The sequence below is a fragment of the Aquarana catesbeiana genome, linkage group LG12 (assembly GCF_042186555.1).
Source record: "Aquarana catesbeiana isolate 2022-GZ linkage group LG12, ASM4218655v1, whole genome shotgun sequence".
Classification (NCBI taxonomy): Eukaryota; Metazoa; Chordata; class Amphibia; order Anura; family Ranidae; genus Aquarana; species Aquarana catesbeiana.
In genome coordinates, this window is record NC_133335.1 from 105,002,637 (window position 1) to 105,021,682 (window position 19,046).

Below are 19,046 nucleotides of genomic sequence, written 5' to 3' on the forward strand. Positions count from 1 at the left end.
GTAAGAAAATCCCCAAACTTTTTTTTTTCAAATATATTAACAGTAAAAATGTGAAGTCAGAACATATTGACCCCATAAAAGATGACCAGGGGAAGTTGGTCACAAGTGATAGAAGGCAACAATATTAAATAAACTCTTCTCCACAGTCTATACAAAGGAAAAAGAGGAGTATGATGAACAAACAAGTAATGTTAACAACATTATATTGAATGTACCCTTGTGGATGACGGAGAACAGTGTTCAAAAAAGACTAGAAAAACTTAATGTGAACAAATCACCAGGACCAGATGGCTTACGCCCAAGAGTTATAGAAGGAATAATAGATGGATACTAATATTTATAGGTAATAACACCAGGTGTAGTCTATGGAATATCCGATGGCCTCCTGGAAGTTCAAGAAGGGATTTTTTTCTTCTCCTACGGGAGCAAATTGAATAGTGCTTCATTTTTCTGCCTTCCTCCTGGATCAGTATAAAATTGTGTTTATGGAGGTTTTCTATTTTTTTTCTGTTGGATGAACTAGATGGATCTTTGTCTCTTTTTCAACCTGACTAAGGCCCCTTTCACATGGGCTTTCCGATCAGGTCAGTTTTTCAGGCGGACCTGATCGGCGCCTCCATTCACTCCTGTGGAGGGGTGGATGTCAGCGGTGAGATGTCCGCTGACACCTGCTGCTATCCGATCCTGTCCACCAAATCCAGATGGATGGTGACCCTATTTTCCATCTGTCTATCGGATCGGACAAAAACGGACAGGCGGTCCATTTTCTTCCAATCTCCCTATAGAGGAGAGCGTGACTCTGACAGGTCTGTCTCATCACAGTGAGTGGAGACGGACCTGCCATCTGCCTGCTCAGCGGGGATCAGTGGATCGATCCCCCTGCTGAGCAAGCAGAGTCTGCCAAGCAGACAAGATCGTGTGAAAGGACCCTAACTGTGTAACTATTTAAAACAGCAGGGGACAACCAGCAACTGTTGAGACAAAATGTACACATTGGTTAGGACTAGGTAATATACAGTGTATCATAGAATATATATTGCAGCAGTCCTGACTGTCATTTATAAAATGTAGCAGTCAGAACTATGTACCATTACCCACAGTGTATAATGTGCAGAATTCAAGAGTATGTCACGTACAATATACTGTATAGTAGCTTATAGAGTGCAACTGTCAGGACTATGTAATGCACACAATGTATACAGTGCAGGGGTAAAAACACAAGGGTCAGGACGATTTATTTGTGCAGTATAGCTTGTAGAGTACAGCAGGAGTAAGTGCCCACATAAGTTGGTGTTCAGTGGTGAGAGCCACCTTAACATTGCTGTTCAGTGGTCTGTGTGGTGCCCTTTTGGGGTCAACATACCCCCTTAAATTGGTGATCTTTGTGCTCCCTTATAACTGATGGTCAGTGACATTTGTCCCCTTGTCATTGGTGGTCAGTGGAAACTGAATTGTTTACTTATTGGTGGTCAGTGGAAACTGAATTGTTTACTTACATTACAAAAGCTGCTGAAGTCTCGTACCACTTTCTGGCTCCTGGGTATTTTAAGTGAGTCTTAGTGGAACTGCACAGAGTTGCATTGGAGAAATCTGCAAAGAGAAGCGATGCCTTTGTGACTTACCACTGCATGCTGGGTGCCTGAAAATCCCCAAATAATGCATTAATTTACCCCTCCCATTCCCCAGCAGCCTTTAACTGGGTCTTAACCTCAGGAGGCAGGATGGACTTCCCAATCATGTGATTGGCTGTCACAGTGGTCAGATGATCGGGAGCTTGTCCTGCTGTCTGTGACAGCCCAGTCACTGTGCTGGGTAGCACGCAGTGAGCATTCTTAGCACAGAAACTTCAACCACCATGAACACACATGCAAAATGTGTGCATTAAGGCCCACCCTCCCTGCTGCCACAGTATGTATTTGGTCAGCCAGAGATTAAGGAGTGAAAAGCTGTGAATGTGAATATATGTTGTTGAGTGGACCTGTCCTTGTGTATATGTTCTGTGTTTTATCATTGTGTGTTTGTCATCATTGTACTGTATATTCTGTCTCTTTTTACTATAGTAATATTTTTTTTTTCTTCTACATTTTAAGAAAATCCTCAGTAATGTTGTTTACTCAGATTCGCACAAACATTTATAAATCACATTCGAAAATATCTATTCCGTTTTATATATATATATATATATATATATATATATATATATATATATATATATATTACATATTGCTGTTTTTTTATATAAAAAAAAAAACAGCTGGTAGGTAGTATGTAGCCTGTATTCACATTTTGTGTTCCATAAGACTGTATGGATTTGTGCTGTACACTCAACACAGTATTCCAATATGTAGTTAATTCCAGATACTATTTGATTTAATTGTGATTGGTTAAATATTATTGCCATAAATTTTGATTTATGAATTTGATTTAATTGTGATTGGTTAAATAGTATTGCCATAAATTTTAAATATTTTAAATATTATTGCCATAAATTAAATATTATTGCCATACATTTTCAAAGCTGAACTCTGGGTTAAACAAAGATTGTCTAAATACAAGAGACGTGTATTCTTTCTTGAATATTGGTGTCTTTTGTGTATTTCTTCCATTTATATACAATAGTCCTGCATAAAACAACTTCTACACCTATAATAAAACTGGTCACTGCTGCTCTTTCTGCTTGTGCAGGGTCACTAGACTTGTACCTACCCCCTTGCAGTTTTTTGTAGGCAGCCTAATGTTAGGTGTACCTGTTGTGTCCCACCCAGATCTGTGCTCTTTGCCCAGGCGATGTGCAGCTCATTGATGGTTTTGCTACTAGTTTTACAAGGTAATACAGTATCTCCGTTTGCAAAAACATTTGGTGCACACAAAGTGGATTTATAGGTTTATGGCTAAAGAGGAAAATAGTTTAAAGTGGATGTAAACCCAATGTCATCCTTTCTAAACTACTGCCATAGGGGTTATCTATAAGGATATACATGCCTCCTGCATGTATCCTTACCTGCCAAATGTCTCCCCTCTGTCTGTTATGAGAGCCGAAAAACTGCATATTCTGTGGGTGGGTCTGTTGTCTGGAGCTCGGTGGGTGGAGTCGTGATGTCAGTAGACTCCCCACCCACCTCTACACTCCCCTTGTCAATATGCATTTTTCTCCTGTGTATTTCTTACACTGAACTTCTGCTGAACTTCTGCTATGATCTCTAACATCCAGTGAAAAGACAGGAAAGTAACCACATGACTTCAGCATGCCAAATCATGGTGAGGTTTGGAACAGCCAATCCTTGCAGAGCTGCTGAAGAAAGGAGTGGGGAGGGAATTAAAAAATAATGCATGTCTTAGGCTGTCACTCACAGCAAGGGGGAATATTTGACAAAGTTTTTCTCAGTTTGTCAAGATTTTTCTCACTAAAACAGGATTGCTCAGAGATGGATTAACTCTGTGTGGCAAGACTGGGCTCAAATGATAGGAAATCTTATACTCTACAGTATGATATAAAAAAAAATACTTTTTCGGGTTTACATCCACTTTAATCATTTTTTGCCCAGAATGCAGCTTCAGGCTTTATTCACACTGTGCGATCGGGGCCGCTCACCAGCACCCACATGCCTTTCGGGATGGGGCAAGCAGCTGTGCCTATACAGCTGCTGCATCTCCATGGACTTGAAAGGGCTGCACAAAGCACCTGCCTGCTCAACCCACATAAACATGTGGCCTGTCCTCAGACTGCAGGTCTCTGCATGTGAATGAGGCCTAAATGGCATTAGTGTTTGTAGCAGACAAACCAACTGAATTCATTATATACATTTTCTCAATTTTAAAACCCACCATTGTGAGACATAATGTTTATAATTTTTCGTCTGGACAATATAAACGATGTCTCCTATAGAAATAAGAGCTGCCAAATGGAAAATTAGGGTTTTTGTAGTAAAATTTTTAATGAAGGATATTAAACAGGTGGATAAGTAACAGACATTCCCCTTTCCAAGGTTAAGATTTTTCATGCTGTTTCTCACTGACAATGTAACTAATGTTAAATTTTCAATGAGAAACAGCATGAAAGTTTGAAGGGATGGACTAGACAAACACAAAGGATAGTTTTAGGGAAGGCAGTACGGAACCGTTCTGATGTTGGCAGCAAGTCATATTGGAATGTTACCTGGTCTGTGTCAACTATTTGTAGGACAAACAGAAGATACATGTAATAACAATTAGGTTGATTCATGGTTCCATAGATATTGGTGCTGGGTGTCTGAGTTGTTGAAAGCAAGCCAGAGAGTCCAGATGTTTTAGAATTGAGGAGGTGCTTTTTTTACTTTGGGGGGAAAGGCGCACAATCTCCAATATTTTGAGATCAGGCTATTGTCCGCTCTTGCTGTATGTAGAATAATGAACCTTTTATATCTGACAATTGAGCAAGATATGCATTGAAAGAACGATCCATGAGTCAAATAGAAATGGCTGAGAAAGCTTTTAATGATTCTAACAATATTCTTCCATAAATGGGGTCAGTATTATTTGGTATGTAGGTAGATCAGAACAGATCTTTCTAACATAGCATTTCAGATAGCTTGGATGGTGTCTCAGAGATCTGCATATCTGGTTGCCTCCAGTAATGCTCCAATGTGTTGATTAATTCCCCTGTCCTTTTGGTCATCCAACTTATGAAATATGAAGTGGAAATATTTATTTGAGTCTACTTGTAAGTCTGTCCTGGCTTCTGTCTGAGTAGCCTGGGATGAATCTACCTCTTCTGTATGTAGCCATGCCTCCGTAGGGGTTGCTGAATGTAGTGTTTCACCTGTCGCCCTGCCCAGCCAGAGACACAGAACAGTCCATAAGCTTTGTTTTTGTTTTTTTATTGAAGGGATTAAACTTGGATTGGAAATTGGAAATTATGGGATGCCCAGGAAATTCATTGCAACTTGCTTGGGACTTCTATATACACTCCAGTATAAACACTCCAGTCTTCTCTCAAAGCACAAACTCTTGCTTTAGACCTCTTATCCTGCACTCCTCCAGCACTTCACTAGCTATGCACGTTACTATTCTAGCACTTAACTTGCTGCAGACTGTTACTCTACCAGCACTTCCCTTGCTGCAGACTGTTACTATTCCAGACTAGCTAGCAGCGCATGGTGAGGCCTGACACTACTTCAGCCAGGCCTCAGTGAACTGCCTTTAGTGGGCAGGGACCAAGGCCCCCTGTGGTGTAGAAATAGTTCAGGTGCTAGCTGTCCTCAGTTCAGCTACTAATCCCAGATAGCTCTCTTCAGGCCCTGCCAACTAGCCTGGCTGCAATGACCTTTCTCCACTGCCCTTCCCACAGTCCTCTCTTCTGGTTCTGCACCCATCTTAAACTGCAATCTCCCAGTTCTCTCAGGCGTGCCTCACCAGTCCTTCCGACCATGCTCACTCACCAGCCCCCCTGGCTGCGACCAGTTGTCCTCTCTGGAGACTCTTAGAAGTGTTCTCTCCCGCTGTCCCCTACTTGCTCTCTTATGTTCCTCTCCTTCTAGGATCTCTTCACTACTCCTGGATGCACCCAAGCCCAGGGTCACCCCCCCATACACTGGGGAGCTCTCCGTGGGCCCCGACAGCCACAAGACTCTCTCATTCCAGCTCTTCCACCTAACAACTCCCCTCCAGCTAGGCTGACCACAGGTATTTGAGGAGGCCTGCCCCCTGCCAGTCCAAGTTGGGGATTGGTCGAGGCTCTTCAAGGTACCCCAGACAGCCCCACCTCTCCTCTCCTCCCTTCCAGCATCTTCTAGAAAGAAGAGGGAGGCGACAGTGAAGCTACCTGTGAGTCGCCCAGCACAGAATGAAAACAAACAGGCCTAGCCAGCAGCTAGGCCTGCCTAAAATTTCCTACTCTTCAGAATAAATCTTCACTTTAGCACCTACCTAACTAGAGGGTGCTACATGTGCAAGAGATGAAAGTTTTGAAATAAAATTTAAAGAGTAACATTCCCCTCTGGGTGCTTTAAGTACATTGCAAGGATTATAACAAACTTTGCTCCAGATTCCCACCTTTTGTTATTCTGAAGAAATAGTTATTTGTTTGTGTCCATGTGCAAAGTGAATCTATTGGGAGTGATTTTTTAATTATCAGCTGCTGCACCTGCAGGGTTCTAATAAGCAAAGTGCATCCCTTCAAATGTGGGAGTATCTCACCAAAAACTAAATTTTTGTTGCAGGGAATGCCAAAAATTTGACTTGTATCTTAGTACAGACTTGTGGGAAAATCAGTAAGCCAATCACACAGGCAGGATATTACATTACAATGTCTGGGGGGTGTTCTCTACACCATCTGTGTACAGAACGCCTCCAGGTTGCCATATTGCATTGAGTTTTACAGAAAACTACAGAGCTGCAGATTGAAATTAAAAGGTAATTTTTAATAACATTCAATTACAATATGAATTGTGCAGCAATAGTATATGCTATATTATTTGAAGTATGGGGGTTTTTTTTTGGCCCATTCATACTTACCTAGGTGGATGCAACATCGGTCCGATGCTGCATCTGTCCCTCGCCGCCTCTACACTGAGAACCGAGCGATCGAACATTGCCGATGGCTGGGTTCTCACAGATTCCCGAGCGGAGAGCTGCTGACTGTCAACCAGCAGCTCTCCTCTCTGCTCCTTCATGCTCACTGGAGTGCTGAGCTATGGAGAGGCCCTCTCAGTCTCTTAGCGGCCCACTGAGAGGCTGAGACAGGCATCAGTCCAGGTACCTGGTGGATCCAGACTTCATTGTCTTTATGACGCGGTGCCTAGACCGATTCCAGGGATGTCAGCAGAGAGCGGACTTCAGACTGCTCTCTGCTGATAACGGGTGACAGGAGTGCAGAACAAATTGTCAGTGGCATCGCTAGGGGCAGGTGGGGGGTGTGGGCCACACTGGGTGACACCTGCCAAAGGGATGACACCTGTGGGCAGCGGCATCGCATGGTCCACACACCCCTGCACTGATCTGTGTCTCTCAGCGGAGCAGACCGAAGCCGCCGACTCCTGTACACAGGACAGGATTATGGAGTTTGAGAAGGGACACAGCGCTGTACCTATGCAGCACTGTTCTGAGGTCTGAACAATGTATTGTATTTTAGATGGACATGTGCTGGGGCGCTATGGGAGGGAAGAGGGGGGTCTGCACTGGGAGGTGTCTATGCTTATGGGGGGGTCTGCACTGAGGGGGGATCTGCACTGAGGGGAGTCTATGCTGATGGAGGGGGGTCTGCACTGGGGGGTGTCTATGCTGATGGAGGCGGGTCTACACTGAGGGGGATCTATGCTTTTTGAGGGGGGGTCTGCACTGGGGGTGTCTATGCTGATGGAGGGGGGTCTGCACTGAGGGGGGTCTATGCTGATGGAGAGGGGGGGACTGCACTGAGGGGCTGTCTTTTTATGTGAGGGGGTCTGTGCTGAGGGGGTCTATGCTGATGGAGGGGGGGTCTGCACTGGGGGGCTGTCTATGTGGGGGGTCTGCACTGAGGGGGTCTGTGCTGATGGGGAGGTCTGCACTGAGGTGGATCTATGCTGATGGGGGGTCTGCACTGAGGGGGGTTTATGCTGATGGGGGTCTGCTGATGGAGGAGGGGTCTGCACTAAGGGGGGTCTATCCTGATGGAGGGGGGGTCTGCACTGGGGGGTGTCTATGCTGATGGAGGGGTGTCTGCACTGAGGGGGGTCTTTGCTGATGGAGGGGGGTGTCTGCACTGAGGGGAGACTATGCTGATGGAGGGGGGGTCTGCACTGGGGGAGTGTCTATGCTGATAGAGGGGGGGTCTGCACTGGGGGGTGTCTATGCTGATGGAGGGAGAGGTCTGCACTGATGGGGGTCTGTGCTGATGGAGGGGGGTCTGCACTGGGGGGGCTGTCTACGTGGGGGGTCTGCACTGAGGGGGGTCTATGCTGATGGGGGCTCTGCACTGAGGTGGGTCTATGCTGATGGGGGGGTCTATGGTGATGGAAGGGGAGGTCTATACTGATGGAGGGGGTCTGTACTTAATGGGGGGTTATACTGAAGAAAGGGGGTCTGTACTTAATGGAGGGGGGTTTGTAGTTAGTGGATGGAGGGTCTGTACTGAATGGGGACTTTAGTTGGTGGAGGGGGGGGGGCACCAATTTTTTCACACTGGGTGACACCAACCCTAGTGACGCCACTGCAAATTGCACTCCTGTGACCCGAGCTCAGGCTGGACTTCTCCATTAAGTTAAATAATGTTTGCTTTGTGTGAGTTTTCATACAGTCAAACATGCTTGAAAGGTATTTTTCAATTCTATAATACTGTATGCACTTCTCTTCTTAATCATTGGCACCCAGGGTGGATGTGCAGTGTTTATTGCTTGCCAACCACCATGTTCCCTCTCCTATGCTTTACACAGTACTGATGGCACCTCTTACGATATTTTATGATGTCATCTCTCCATCATAAAATATGTCTGCTAATACCAGACGAGGAGGCATTGTTTGCAACACAATATTTCATTCTCTGTCACAAAGAATGTGTGTGCCACTGTTTACAAGTAGAAAATAAAACCTGTTATTTAAGGGATAGGGTTTTCCAGAACTGGAGCTCACTTCAATAACACACACTCTTTGCCATGGCCAGGCCAAGCCACATACAACAATGAGGGTTTAAGATTTAGCTCTAAGATGTAGCTATCACTACATCATCCTTTCATCTGTCTTGAGCATGGAACTACTGTGCTACAGTGCCCTGTTTCTGCCTGATTATTTGTTTTATCTGCTTTTTTTACAGCGTGAGATGATGTACAGCTCCAGAGACTCATCCCCAACTCGACGTTTGAACAACATGTCTCCTGCTCCCCACTTGACTTCTGGTTCTCCTCCACCTGTTCTCCAGTCCTCCTCTCCAGCACGTTCCCGCATGTCTTACAGTGGTGGGCGCCCGCCTTCTTATGCTGGAAGCCCTGTTCACCATGGGGACCGGATGGGTGGACTTCCTCCCGCCCAAGGAGTCTCCCCTAGTCCTAGTGCTATTCTGGAGAGAAGGGATGTCAAACCTGATGAAGATCTCTCCAACAAGAATGTGGTGCTTGTAAAGAATGAGGGGCTCTATTCAGATCCCTATGGAATGGTCCATGAGGGTAGACTTAGCATTACCTCTACTCAGTCCCTGGCTGGTTTGGGGGACCCTTTTTCATACCCTGGTGGCCTGTACAAGAGAGGTTCAGTCCGCTCTCTCAGCACTTATTCTGCAGCTGCTCTGCAAACTGATCTAGAAGAAGGAATGTATAAACCCAACTCTCAGATATATGGAGACACATATGGTCCTGGAATGGGTTTCCGTATTCCACCATCCTCCCCTCAGAAAGTAACAGATGGAAGAATGGTGGATGTGCAGCAGAATCAGGGTCCTCACAGCCCCTACTCAGGACCATCCAGCCGCAACTCGCCTGTACGCCAGAACTTTCGCAAAGATTCCTCATCTTCTGTTTTTATGGACAGCCCTGTTGGAAAACAGAGAAACCCAAGTTCTTCCTCAGGCACCAACGAAATTTTCTCTGGACCAGAACGGCCCTTGTCTGGGTTCAGCTCTCCAGTGCCTGTCAAGGAGTCAGAAACACGGTGAGAATACCACTTTCAATTTAATTACTTGTAGTAATAGTAATACAGTGGTTGCAGTGCAGCTAGAGGTGAAAGTACTGATATAATTTATTGATGTGTTTCACCACTCCATGGGCCATTCTTATTTAAAAATCACATTGATTCTAAACATAACTTTTTTATAAATAGCATCATACCCAGTGAATTTCCCATGATTATTGGCTATACAGAGGAGCAGAAAAGGGTAAATAATTAGAAATAATCTCTGTATAAAAATCACACCGTGATATGACAATATACTGTATGCATGTTAAAAAATTAAAGGAACCTGCATGAGACAAATACATGGATTGCCTTTGTTGACTTTGTCCTATAAATACAGAAAGAAGAGTTATCCCCTAACTGGACTTTTAAGGCACTCAAATTGCGTTATAAGTAAAAAAGTATAAATTATATTAATGGCGTAATTACATCATAGAATACAGAGTAAAAATAGGCGGAATGTTAACAAAAAAATGCATATAGGTTTTGACAGTCACCACAACGATTGACAGTGTTTTCTTATGATTCATCCAACGCGTTTGGAGTTTTCAAAATCTCCTTCGGGGGTATGTAAGAGAGTCAATCATACTGTATGTCTATAATATATTAACAGGCAGTTTAGGCATACAACCTTAATGATAACATGAGAAATAACAACATAAATTGTTGGTAATGAATACGTATAACATGTATACTTACATGTTTTCTGAAACTGTCATATGCATAACATTCCAACAGAATTTTAAAAACAAGAAAGTTGAGCGGAATTGTGTCTTAGGTCTGCCCGTCCATAGTTTTTTGATGTCACACTAAATGTGAATGTGCTTGCTGGAAAGTAAGAAAGATAGGGGGCGCTAGATACCATAATATTCAAGTGCTCCAAAAAAATATATCTCCTGCATTACCAAAAAAATGGAAATGTAGGAAGCTAGGGGGCGCTAGATACCATACTATTCAAGTGCTCTAAATAAATATATCTCCTGTGTTACCAAAAAAAATGAAAATCATAATATTGACAAATCATAGTTAGATTACACATTGAAGTGCCCACATTAGTGAAAACATATATAGTGATTGATTGTCCACATAAAAAAGTGATTGAAGTAGTTGAAGTGATATCTTTCAATATTATCCCAATCTTGTTGCTGTAAACAAAAGGTTTTCCTTCACCAAAGAAACAAAAGAAAAAGGAAAACACCTCGAAGTAGTAGATATCTGCTTACCAGATACCAATGACTCCTTTAGTTAAAAAGGGAGTCACTAGCGCTTGTGCAGGGTTGTGCCTGCTCACATGGATGGCCGGACTGTGGTTGGTATTATAGGCATGGATTGTTCCCGTCAGGCTCATTCAAGATAGGATAAGGATACATAGGAAACAAAAACAGTCTCCATAGCGTAAAACCATTTATTAAAAAAGTAAACAAATTAAAAAGCCAAATGGACGCTTACATTGGTGGGTGCCTACCCGGCACTGGGGCTGCTTGCATGTCAGGGTGACTTCGCAGTCAGAAAAAGCCTTTCATGTCTCCTCCACGCTGGCGTGCGTTCCAGCTTACACAGGGGGGCAGCCAAAGGATCCGGATGTTGTTGGATGATAGGACATGTGACCACGTACCGCTCCGACGTACGTTTCGTAGTGAACGTCTTCAGGGAAGCGTCTTGCTGGAAAGTGCCAAATCAGCCTGGGAACAGATTGACTTCAGTAGTACTAGGTGACAAAGAGAGGCGTGGCCCTGTAGGTAGGAGCAATTTAAGGTGTTTGTATGTTTGTTTATAGCTTTGTCTAAAAATCACATATTTATATCACGCAACTATATTTAATGGAAATCATACCTTATGATGAGAGGATTAATGCTGTTCATTCACAGGTAATTGTAGCACACTACCAAACAAGTGGCCACTAAAAGTTTGAAAAAAGGAGGGAGAGATGGGGGGAGGGTGGGAAAAGGGGGAGGTTTTTCTTGGTGAAATAATATATGTGTGGATATAATAGCTAATAAATTAATTAGGGCTGCATGAATGCCCAGGATAAGTCATTAATCACATCCGATCTTATAGCCAGTCATGGTCATGGCATCAAAAGACTTAATAGCTTTACAGAGTAGAGAGCCCATTGTGGATTTATCCACATGGGTTTTCAACCAGTTAGCACAAATTTAGAGATAATAGCATAAACTATGTATGTATAAACTTGTAATATATATTGTGTCCACCAGATGGCCTCTATCTGACTGAACAGTTAGAAATGGCTAATGGGTAGAATTGAATACGTCATTAAGATATGCCGTTTGAGAATTCTGATCTCCATGAAATTGCTGAGAATGTTCAGACTGGAGGAGATGGGAAGGGATCTGAGGCATCTAGAGGCAGAAGGCAGCCAGCAACAAAAAGGACAAGTAAATTTAGTCATACCTTGTGTGATGCAAACGACCGTGTAAAGACACACTCCGGCAATCGACCTGTAAGATATAGTGACTCCCCGCCAATCACGGACGCAGCCGATTGGAATCAGCTGCGTCCGAGATCTGGGGAGGAGATGCAGGGGCATAGCATCATTGGCTTCCTGAGCTGAGCCGAGAATTCTGGAGATCAGAATTCTCAAACTGCATAATCTCAATGACTTATTCAATTCTACCCATTAGCTATTTCTAACTGTTCAGTGAGATTGAGGCCATCTGGAGGACACAATATATATTACAAGTTTATACGTACATAGTTTATGCTATTGTCTCTAAATTTGTGCTCACTGGTTGAAAACCCATGTGGATAAACCCACAATGGGCTTGTGTATCATGCACTTAAGTTTTATACTCAATTATCTCTACTTTTTAAAGCTATGAAGTCTTTTGATGCCATGACTGGCAATGAGATCGGATGTGATTAATGACTTATCCCGGGCATTCAAGCTGCCCTAATTAATTTATTAGCTATTATATCCACACATATATTATCTCACCAAGAAAAACATAGAATCCCATGTGTGATCTACATATGTGATTTTTAGGCAAGGCTATAACAAACATACAAACCCCTTAAATTGCTCCTACCTGCAGGGCCATGCCTGCCTTTGACTTCAGCAGTACTAGGTGACAATCTGTTCCTGGGCTGATTTGGACACTTTCCAGCAAGCACATCCACATTTAGTGTGACATAAAAAAACTATGGACGGGCAATTACACAATTCCGCTCAACTTTCTTGTTGTTTTTAAAATTCTGTTGGAATGTTAAGCATATGACAGTTTCAGAAAACATGTAAAAGTATACATGTTATACGTATTCATTACCAATAATTTATGTTATTTCTCATGTTATTATTAAGGTTGTATGCCTAAACTGCCTGTTAATATATTATAGACCTATGATCGACTCTCTTGCGTACCCCCGAAGATTTTGAAAACTCCGAAACGTGTTGGGTGAATCATAAGAAAACACTGTCAGTCGTTGTGGTGACTGTCAAAACCTATATGCATTTTTTGTTAACATTCCACCTATTTTTACTCTGTATTCTATGATGTAATTACGCCATTAATAAAATGTATACTTTTTTACTTATAACGCAATTTGAGTGCCTTAAAAGTCCAGTTAGGGGATAACTCTTCTTTCTCTTAGCTATTTGGATGAGCCACCTTTCAGAGACATTTACCGATAATTAACATTGTCCTATAAATACTACCAAGTGAAGTTAAAAGTCCTTATCTGCATACTGTTTTAGGTCAGTATTGAATTTCTGAGGTTCCGACTAGCAGTCAAACAGCTAGAATTTTTAAAGAAGTTTAGCAATGGTAGTCTTCATATTTCTTAAAGTCTTCTCTAAAAATAATTCTGATTGTTTCATTAAGGCAGTAAAGGCTTCATATTTCCTTAAAGGCACTGTACACATTATTTTTTTCTTTTTGTTTTAACGAGGAATTAGTGTAGTTTTGTTCTCTGCGTTGTTTGTTTGCCTTACCTTGTAATGATCGGCTCAAGTGTTGAGGCTGATCGATTCTCTTATGTCCATGGTTTGCTCAGCTAGTCTGTCCATAATCCCAAAAAAGGCAAGACATCTTCCTGCTCTGGGTCACAGCGTCCAGTGTATGTGTTGCCATCCACTCTGTGTCACATCACAAATGTGGGAGTACTAATATAATAAAACAAAAAATCTTCCAAATGTATGGTAAGCTTTTTGTGTCTGTGAACGCCTGTTTGTGGCTATCAGATCTAATTAGCTCTCACTTGCACCAGCATTAAGTTTACAGAACCAGGGATTGTGGGATATATAGTTTCTTCGCATGAAGTGTCAGTTCTTATATTACAGACAGAGCTCATGCCTTACCATGTGCAGTGTCATGTCACATTTTCTACACAAACAAAAATTGCTGACGTAGGAATGTAAATAATTTGCTTTATTATATATTGTCTGTACAGGGCAACAAATTGCACTATAAGGATTATTTACTAAAGGCAGACTGTGCACTTTGCAGTTGCTCCAGAGCTTAGTAAATGAAAGGAAGCTCTGCTGACTTCCAACATCCAATCATGTGCAAGCAAAAATGCTGTTTTTTAATTTTTATTGCATGTGATTGGGTACTCTGAAAAGTAAAGCTTCCCCTCATTTACTAATCTCTGGAGCAACTGCACTTGCAAGGTGCAGTCTATTTGCCTTTGGTAAATCAAACACAAAGAGCAGGTAAGAAGGTTTAAAGTGGTTGTAAACCCACTTTGAAAAAAAAAAAAAAAACACCTGCAAGACAAAAGCATAATGAGCTAGTATGCATAGCATACTAGCTCATTATGTAATACTCACCTGAGATTGAAGCCCTCACTGCGGTGCCAGTACACAGCACTGGCCGGCGACATCACTCCCAGGGGTTACTTCTGGGTATCGCAGCTCTGGCGCTGTGATTGGCCGGAGCCGCAATGACGTCACTCCCGCACATACGCTCGGGAGCTGTCGGTAACATCACACGTGCCGTTGCTTCAGTTTGCTGCAGTGCGCATGTGCCGATGTCGGCACATGCAAGTACAGGAGATATCTCCTAAACCATGCAGGTTTAGGAGATATCCTGGGTAACTACAGGTAAGCCTTGTTATAGGCTTACCTGTAGCAAAAAGTGGTCTGTAAGGGTTTACAACCACTTTAAAGTCCCTTTTTAAGTTTTCACAAGCCTATCAAACTGATTCCTCTGGCAGATGCATTTGCCCATATATGCACAGTCACAGATGCACTGTAGACTGAAGGAAGTGTAAAACGTTCACCAAATTCAATATGTAGGAGTTGATTTACCAAAGACAAAGAGGCCTTCACTTTACATGGGAAGTTGCACTTTGTAATTAAAATTTGCCCCAGTGTTTAGTGAATGTGACAAAGATTTGCTTTCTAAAGAGTACCTAAAACGCAAGGAAAGAAATATATATAAAATAACAAAGCTTGTTCATTTTTAACCAATGTGCTGTTTAAACCTGATAGACCAGATAGTTTGTCCAATGTTCAGATGCGACCTTGAATTCAAAGCGGATATATTCCAATTAAAATCTCTTGTGAATTACAGTGACCCATGAGTGCCGCACATTTAAAGTGATTGTAATGTCTCGTTTTTTTTTTTTCTCTAAAAATAACAAACATGTTATATACTTACCTGCTCTGTGCAGTGTATTTGCAATGGGCAGCCCAGATCTTCCTCTTCTCGGGTCCCTCTTCGGCTCTTCTGGCCCCTCCCTTCTGTCGAGTGCCCCCACAGCAAGCGGCTTCGAGACACAGCTCCCTGTGTCCATTCAGCCATGGACCCCCCCCCCTTCGGCACCATCTCTTCTCGCTCCTGATTGGCTAAGTGACTTTGATTGACAAGCAGTGGGAACCAGTGGCACCGCTGCTGTGTCTTAACCAATAAGGAGGAGAGCCCCGGATAGCTGAGGCACTCATGGACATCACTGGACAGAGATCGGACTCAGGTAAATATTAGAGGGGCCGAGGGGGGCTGCTGCACACAGAAGGTTTTTTTATCTTAATTCATAAAATGCTTTAAGAAAAAAAAACACCTGAATTTACAACCCCGTTAGGTAGCTTTAGACACAGAAGGACTGTCTGGACATACATTTCCTTTATTTGTACCTGCAGTTTCAGAAATCTTTCTATGCCCTGCAGCCCACGGTAATCTAAAAGTACCCTACAAAATTCGAATGTATCTGTTCCCAAAGTCAATCTCAGGCACACTTAATTTTATTGATATACAAAATACTTCTTGACGATGCCCCTCAAACAGGAGATTATCATTCATACATGAAAAAAATGGGAACTTGGTCCGCAACATTCTATTCCTTTACCACTTTGGGACAGCATTTGGAGCACAGCCTCTAAATCAACCCTATGAGTAGTGTATTAGGAAAACATTTATAAGGTCCTTATGTTTTATTATATCTTTTCAAGTGACAACACTGAAGAAATGACACTTTACTACAATGTAAAGTAATGAGTGTACAGCTTGTATAACAGTGTAAATTTTCTGTCCCCTCAAAATAACTCAAAAAGTCCAAATTGGGCCTAAAGTGTCAATATTTTGTGTGGCCACCATTATTTTCCAGCACTGCCTTAACCCTCTTGGGCATGGAATTCACCAGAGCTTCACAGGTTTCCACTGGAGTCCTCTTTCACTCCTCCATGATGACATCACGGAGCTGGTGGATAATGGAGACCTTGCACTCCTCCACCTTCCGTTTGAGGATGCCCCACAAATTCTCAATAGGGTTTAGGTCTGGAGACATGCTTGGCCAGTCCATCACCTTTACCCTCAGCTTTTTTAGCAAGGCAGTGGTCATCTTGGAGGTGTGTTTGGGGTCCTCATGTTGCGGCCCAGTTTCCGAAGGGAGAGGATCATGCTCTGCTTCAGTATGTCACAGTACATGTTGGCATTCATGGTTCCCTCAATGAACTGTAGCTCCCCAGTGTCGGCAGCACTCATGCAGCCCCAGACCATGACACTCCCACAACCATGCTTGACTGTAGGCAAGACACACTTGTCTTTGTATTCCTCACCTGGTTGCTGCCACACACGCTTGACACCATCGGATCCAAATTCAGCAAACTGTTAGCGGGCTCTCTTGTGCAGCTTTATGTAGAGCAACAATTTATTTTTATCAGATCCTCAGAAAGTTCTTTGCCATTAGGTGCCATGTTAAACTTCCAGTGACCAGTATAAGAGAGTGAGAGCAATAACACCGAATTTAACACACCTGTTCCCCATTCACATCTGAGACCTTGTAACACTAACAAATCACATGACACCGGGGAGGGAAAATGGCTAATTGGGCCCAATTTGGACATTTTTACTTAGGGGTGTACTCACTTTTGTTGCCAGCGGTTTAGACATTAATGGCTGTGTTGAGTTATTTTGAGGGAACAAAAAATTTACACTGTTTTACAAGCTGTACACTCACTACTTTACATTGTAGCAAAGTGTCATTTCTTCAGTGTTGTCACATGAAAAGATATAATAAAATATTTACAAAAATGTGAGGGGTGTACTCACTTTTGTGAGATACTGTACTTACAATACAATGGTGTCAGAGACTTGATGGAGATGTGGATGGCACACTGTTCCATGTGTTTTGGCAGTGCACTTGAGTTCAACCATTTTAGGTTTCTGTTATGCAAATCCTAAGACAAATCTTAGATACCTTTCTGCCCTTAGATCCTCTGCACTGACTCCGGGGATTGCCCTTTTCAGGTATCCCTAAACACGCCATAAGTCCTCCAATATTGGATGGCTGCAGAGACAGCCAGATAGAGGTACTACAGAATTGTTTAATAAAACATGGGCTATGGGCTATCCTCTTTAGGTCTGCTACCATTCATCACCTCTCCCTGATCTACCCTTATGCTGTATTATATACTGCCAATTTAAGTCTTATACACTGCTGAAGGGGTGGGGACATCTGGGTAGTTCCTATTAAATCTCAGCAACAGTTGTGATTGTCTATTATCTTTTTCAATCTGATCTTTCTTCTTCTACAGCTTTAAAATGTTCAATGTGTACACTTCAGAACTCTCCATAATGTGAATCTATACGCAATTAATATTAAGATTTAATCTGCTTGACTAGGGATGCACTGATACCATTTTTTTTACAATCAGTACAAGTACCAATACTTTTTTTTTTAGTAGTCGCCGATACCAATTACCGATACCTACCGCAACTGTTTTGTTCTAACTTCAGCTGTCAGCAATGGTACAAAGCATTGAAAAGTTATTTACAAATGAAAAAGATTTTTTTTAAATTTAGCGCTTTTTCAATGTGAGATGTGTAAATATATGTTAATATATATGTGTAAAAATATTCACTAACAAAGCAAACAAAAAAAAGTTTTAATTGTTTATCGTTTATAAAATAGACATGAAAAAAAGCAGGAAAATAATAATGATATGGAGGAGAATAGGGAGTTAATTAAGGATGATTAGAGTAAATTAATGGTTAAAAAGGGGAACGTTTGTTTATACCTTTGATCTGCAGATGAAGAAACAGAAATATACAAAAAGAAACAATGTTCCTTTTTATTTTAGTGTTTCAGGGCTGAGCAATGTTGGTAATAAATATTGCCAGCTGCTTTTTTTTTTTTTTTTTTACAGCTCCAATTACCGGAATTCTTTAACACTGGGGAGACCCACTGACAGCTCAAAGAGCCGAGCCTGAAAGTATCGGTTTCAGGTATCGGTGTATTTGCACAAGTACCGATACTTGTGCAAATACTCGGTATCGGCACCGATACTAGTATCGGTGCAACCCTATGCTTGACCATTTGTACATTTGATTAGCTAGACTTGATCTGATACTTTTATTTGTTACTACCTTGTACAACCCCATAGCTATCATCAGTTTTAAAATTACCTTATTTTTTTGTTGAAAATTATACATTTTCTCGGTTTAAACATTTGATAAGTTTTAGTGGGCAAACTTAAAAAACCTGTAGGGGATCAAATAATTATTTTCCCCACTGTTTGGGTTTGAGATTTGCAAATCATGCAGATTTTAGACAGCGTCTTAATTTTTTGGGAATTGGAGTTGTACTTTGTTACAATTCTTTTTATAAGCTTCATGTTGTAGTGATGAAACCTGCTAGCAACCTTTAGTAAATCAACCCTGTAGTGTTAAAATATTTTTTCACAGCCATGGTGACCTCAGAGGGGCCATTTAGTTGCACCTATAAAATCTTAAAATAAAATAGTGTGTCCATTATTGATGAGCCGAACACCCCCTGGTTCGGTTCGCATCCAGAACATGTGAACAGGCGAAAAATTTGTTCGAACACACGAACACCGTTAAAGTCTATGGGACATGAACATGAATAATCAAAAGTGCTCATTTTAAAGGCTTATATGCAAGTTATTGTCATAAAAAGTGTTTGAGGACCTGGGTCCTGCCCCAAGGGACATGTATCCATGCAAAAAAGTTTTAAAA

General features: G+C 42.1%; 1 protein-coding gene across 18 annotated transcripts in view; it reads left to right on the forward strand.

The window, feature by feature from the left end:
* SRCIN1 (SRC kinase signaling inhibitor 1) overlaps positions 1–19,046 on the forward strand; it is a 1,023,634-nt gene that overhangs the window by 778,205 nt on the left and 226,383 nt on the right. For all 18 annotated transcript variants that reach the window (XM_073608254.1, XM_073608252.1, XM_073608255.1 and 15 more), the window contains one exon: positions 8,765–9,594. In XM_073608254.1, the coding sequence (XP_073464355.1) occupies positions 8,765–9,594 (830 nt within the window). The remainder of the gene's footprint in view (positions 1–8,764; positions 9,595–19,046) is intronic.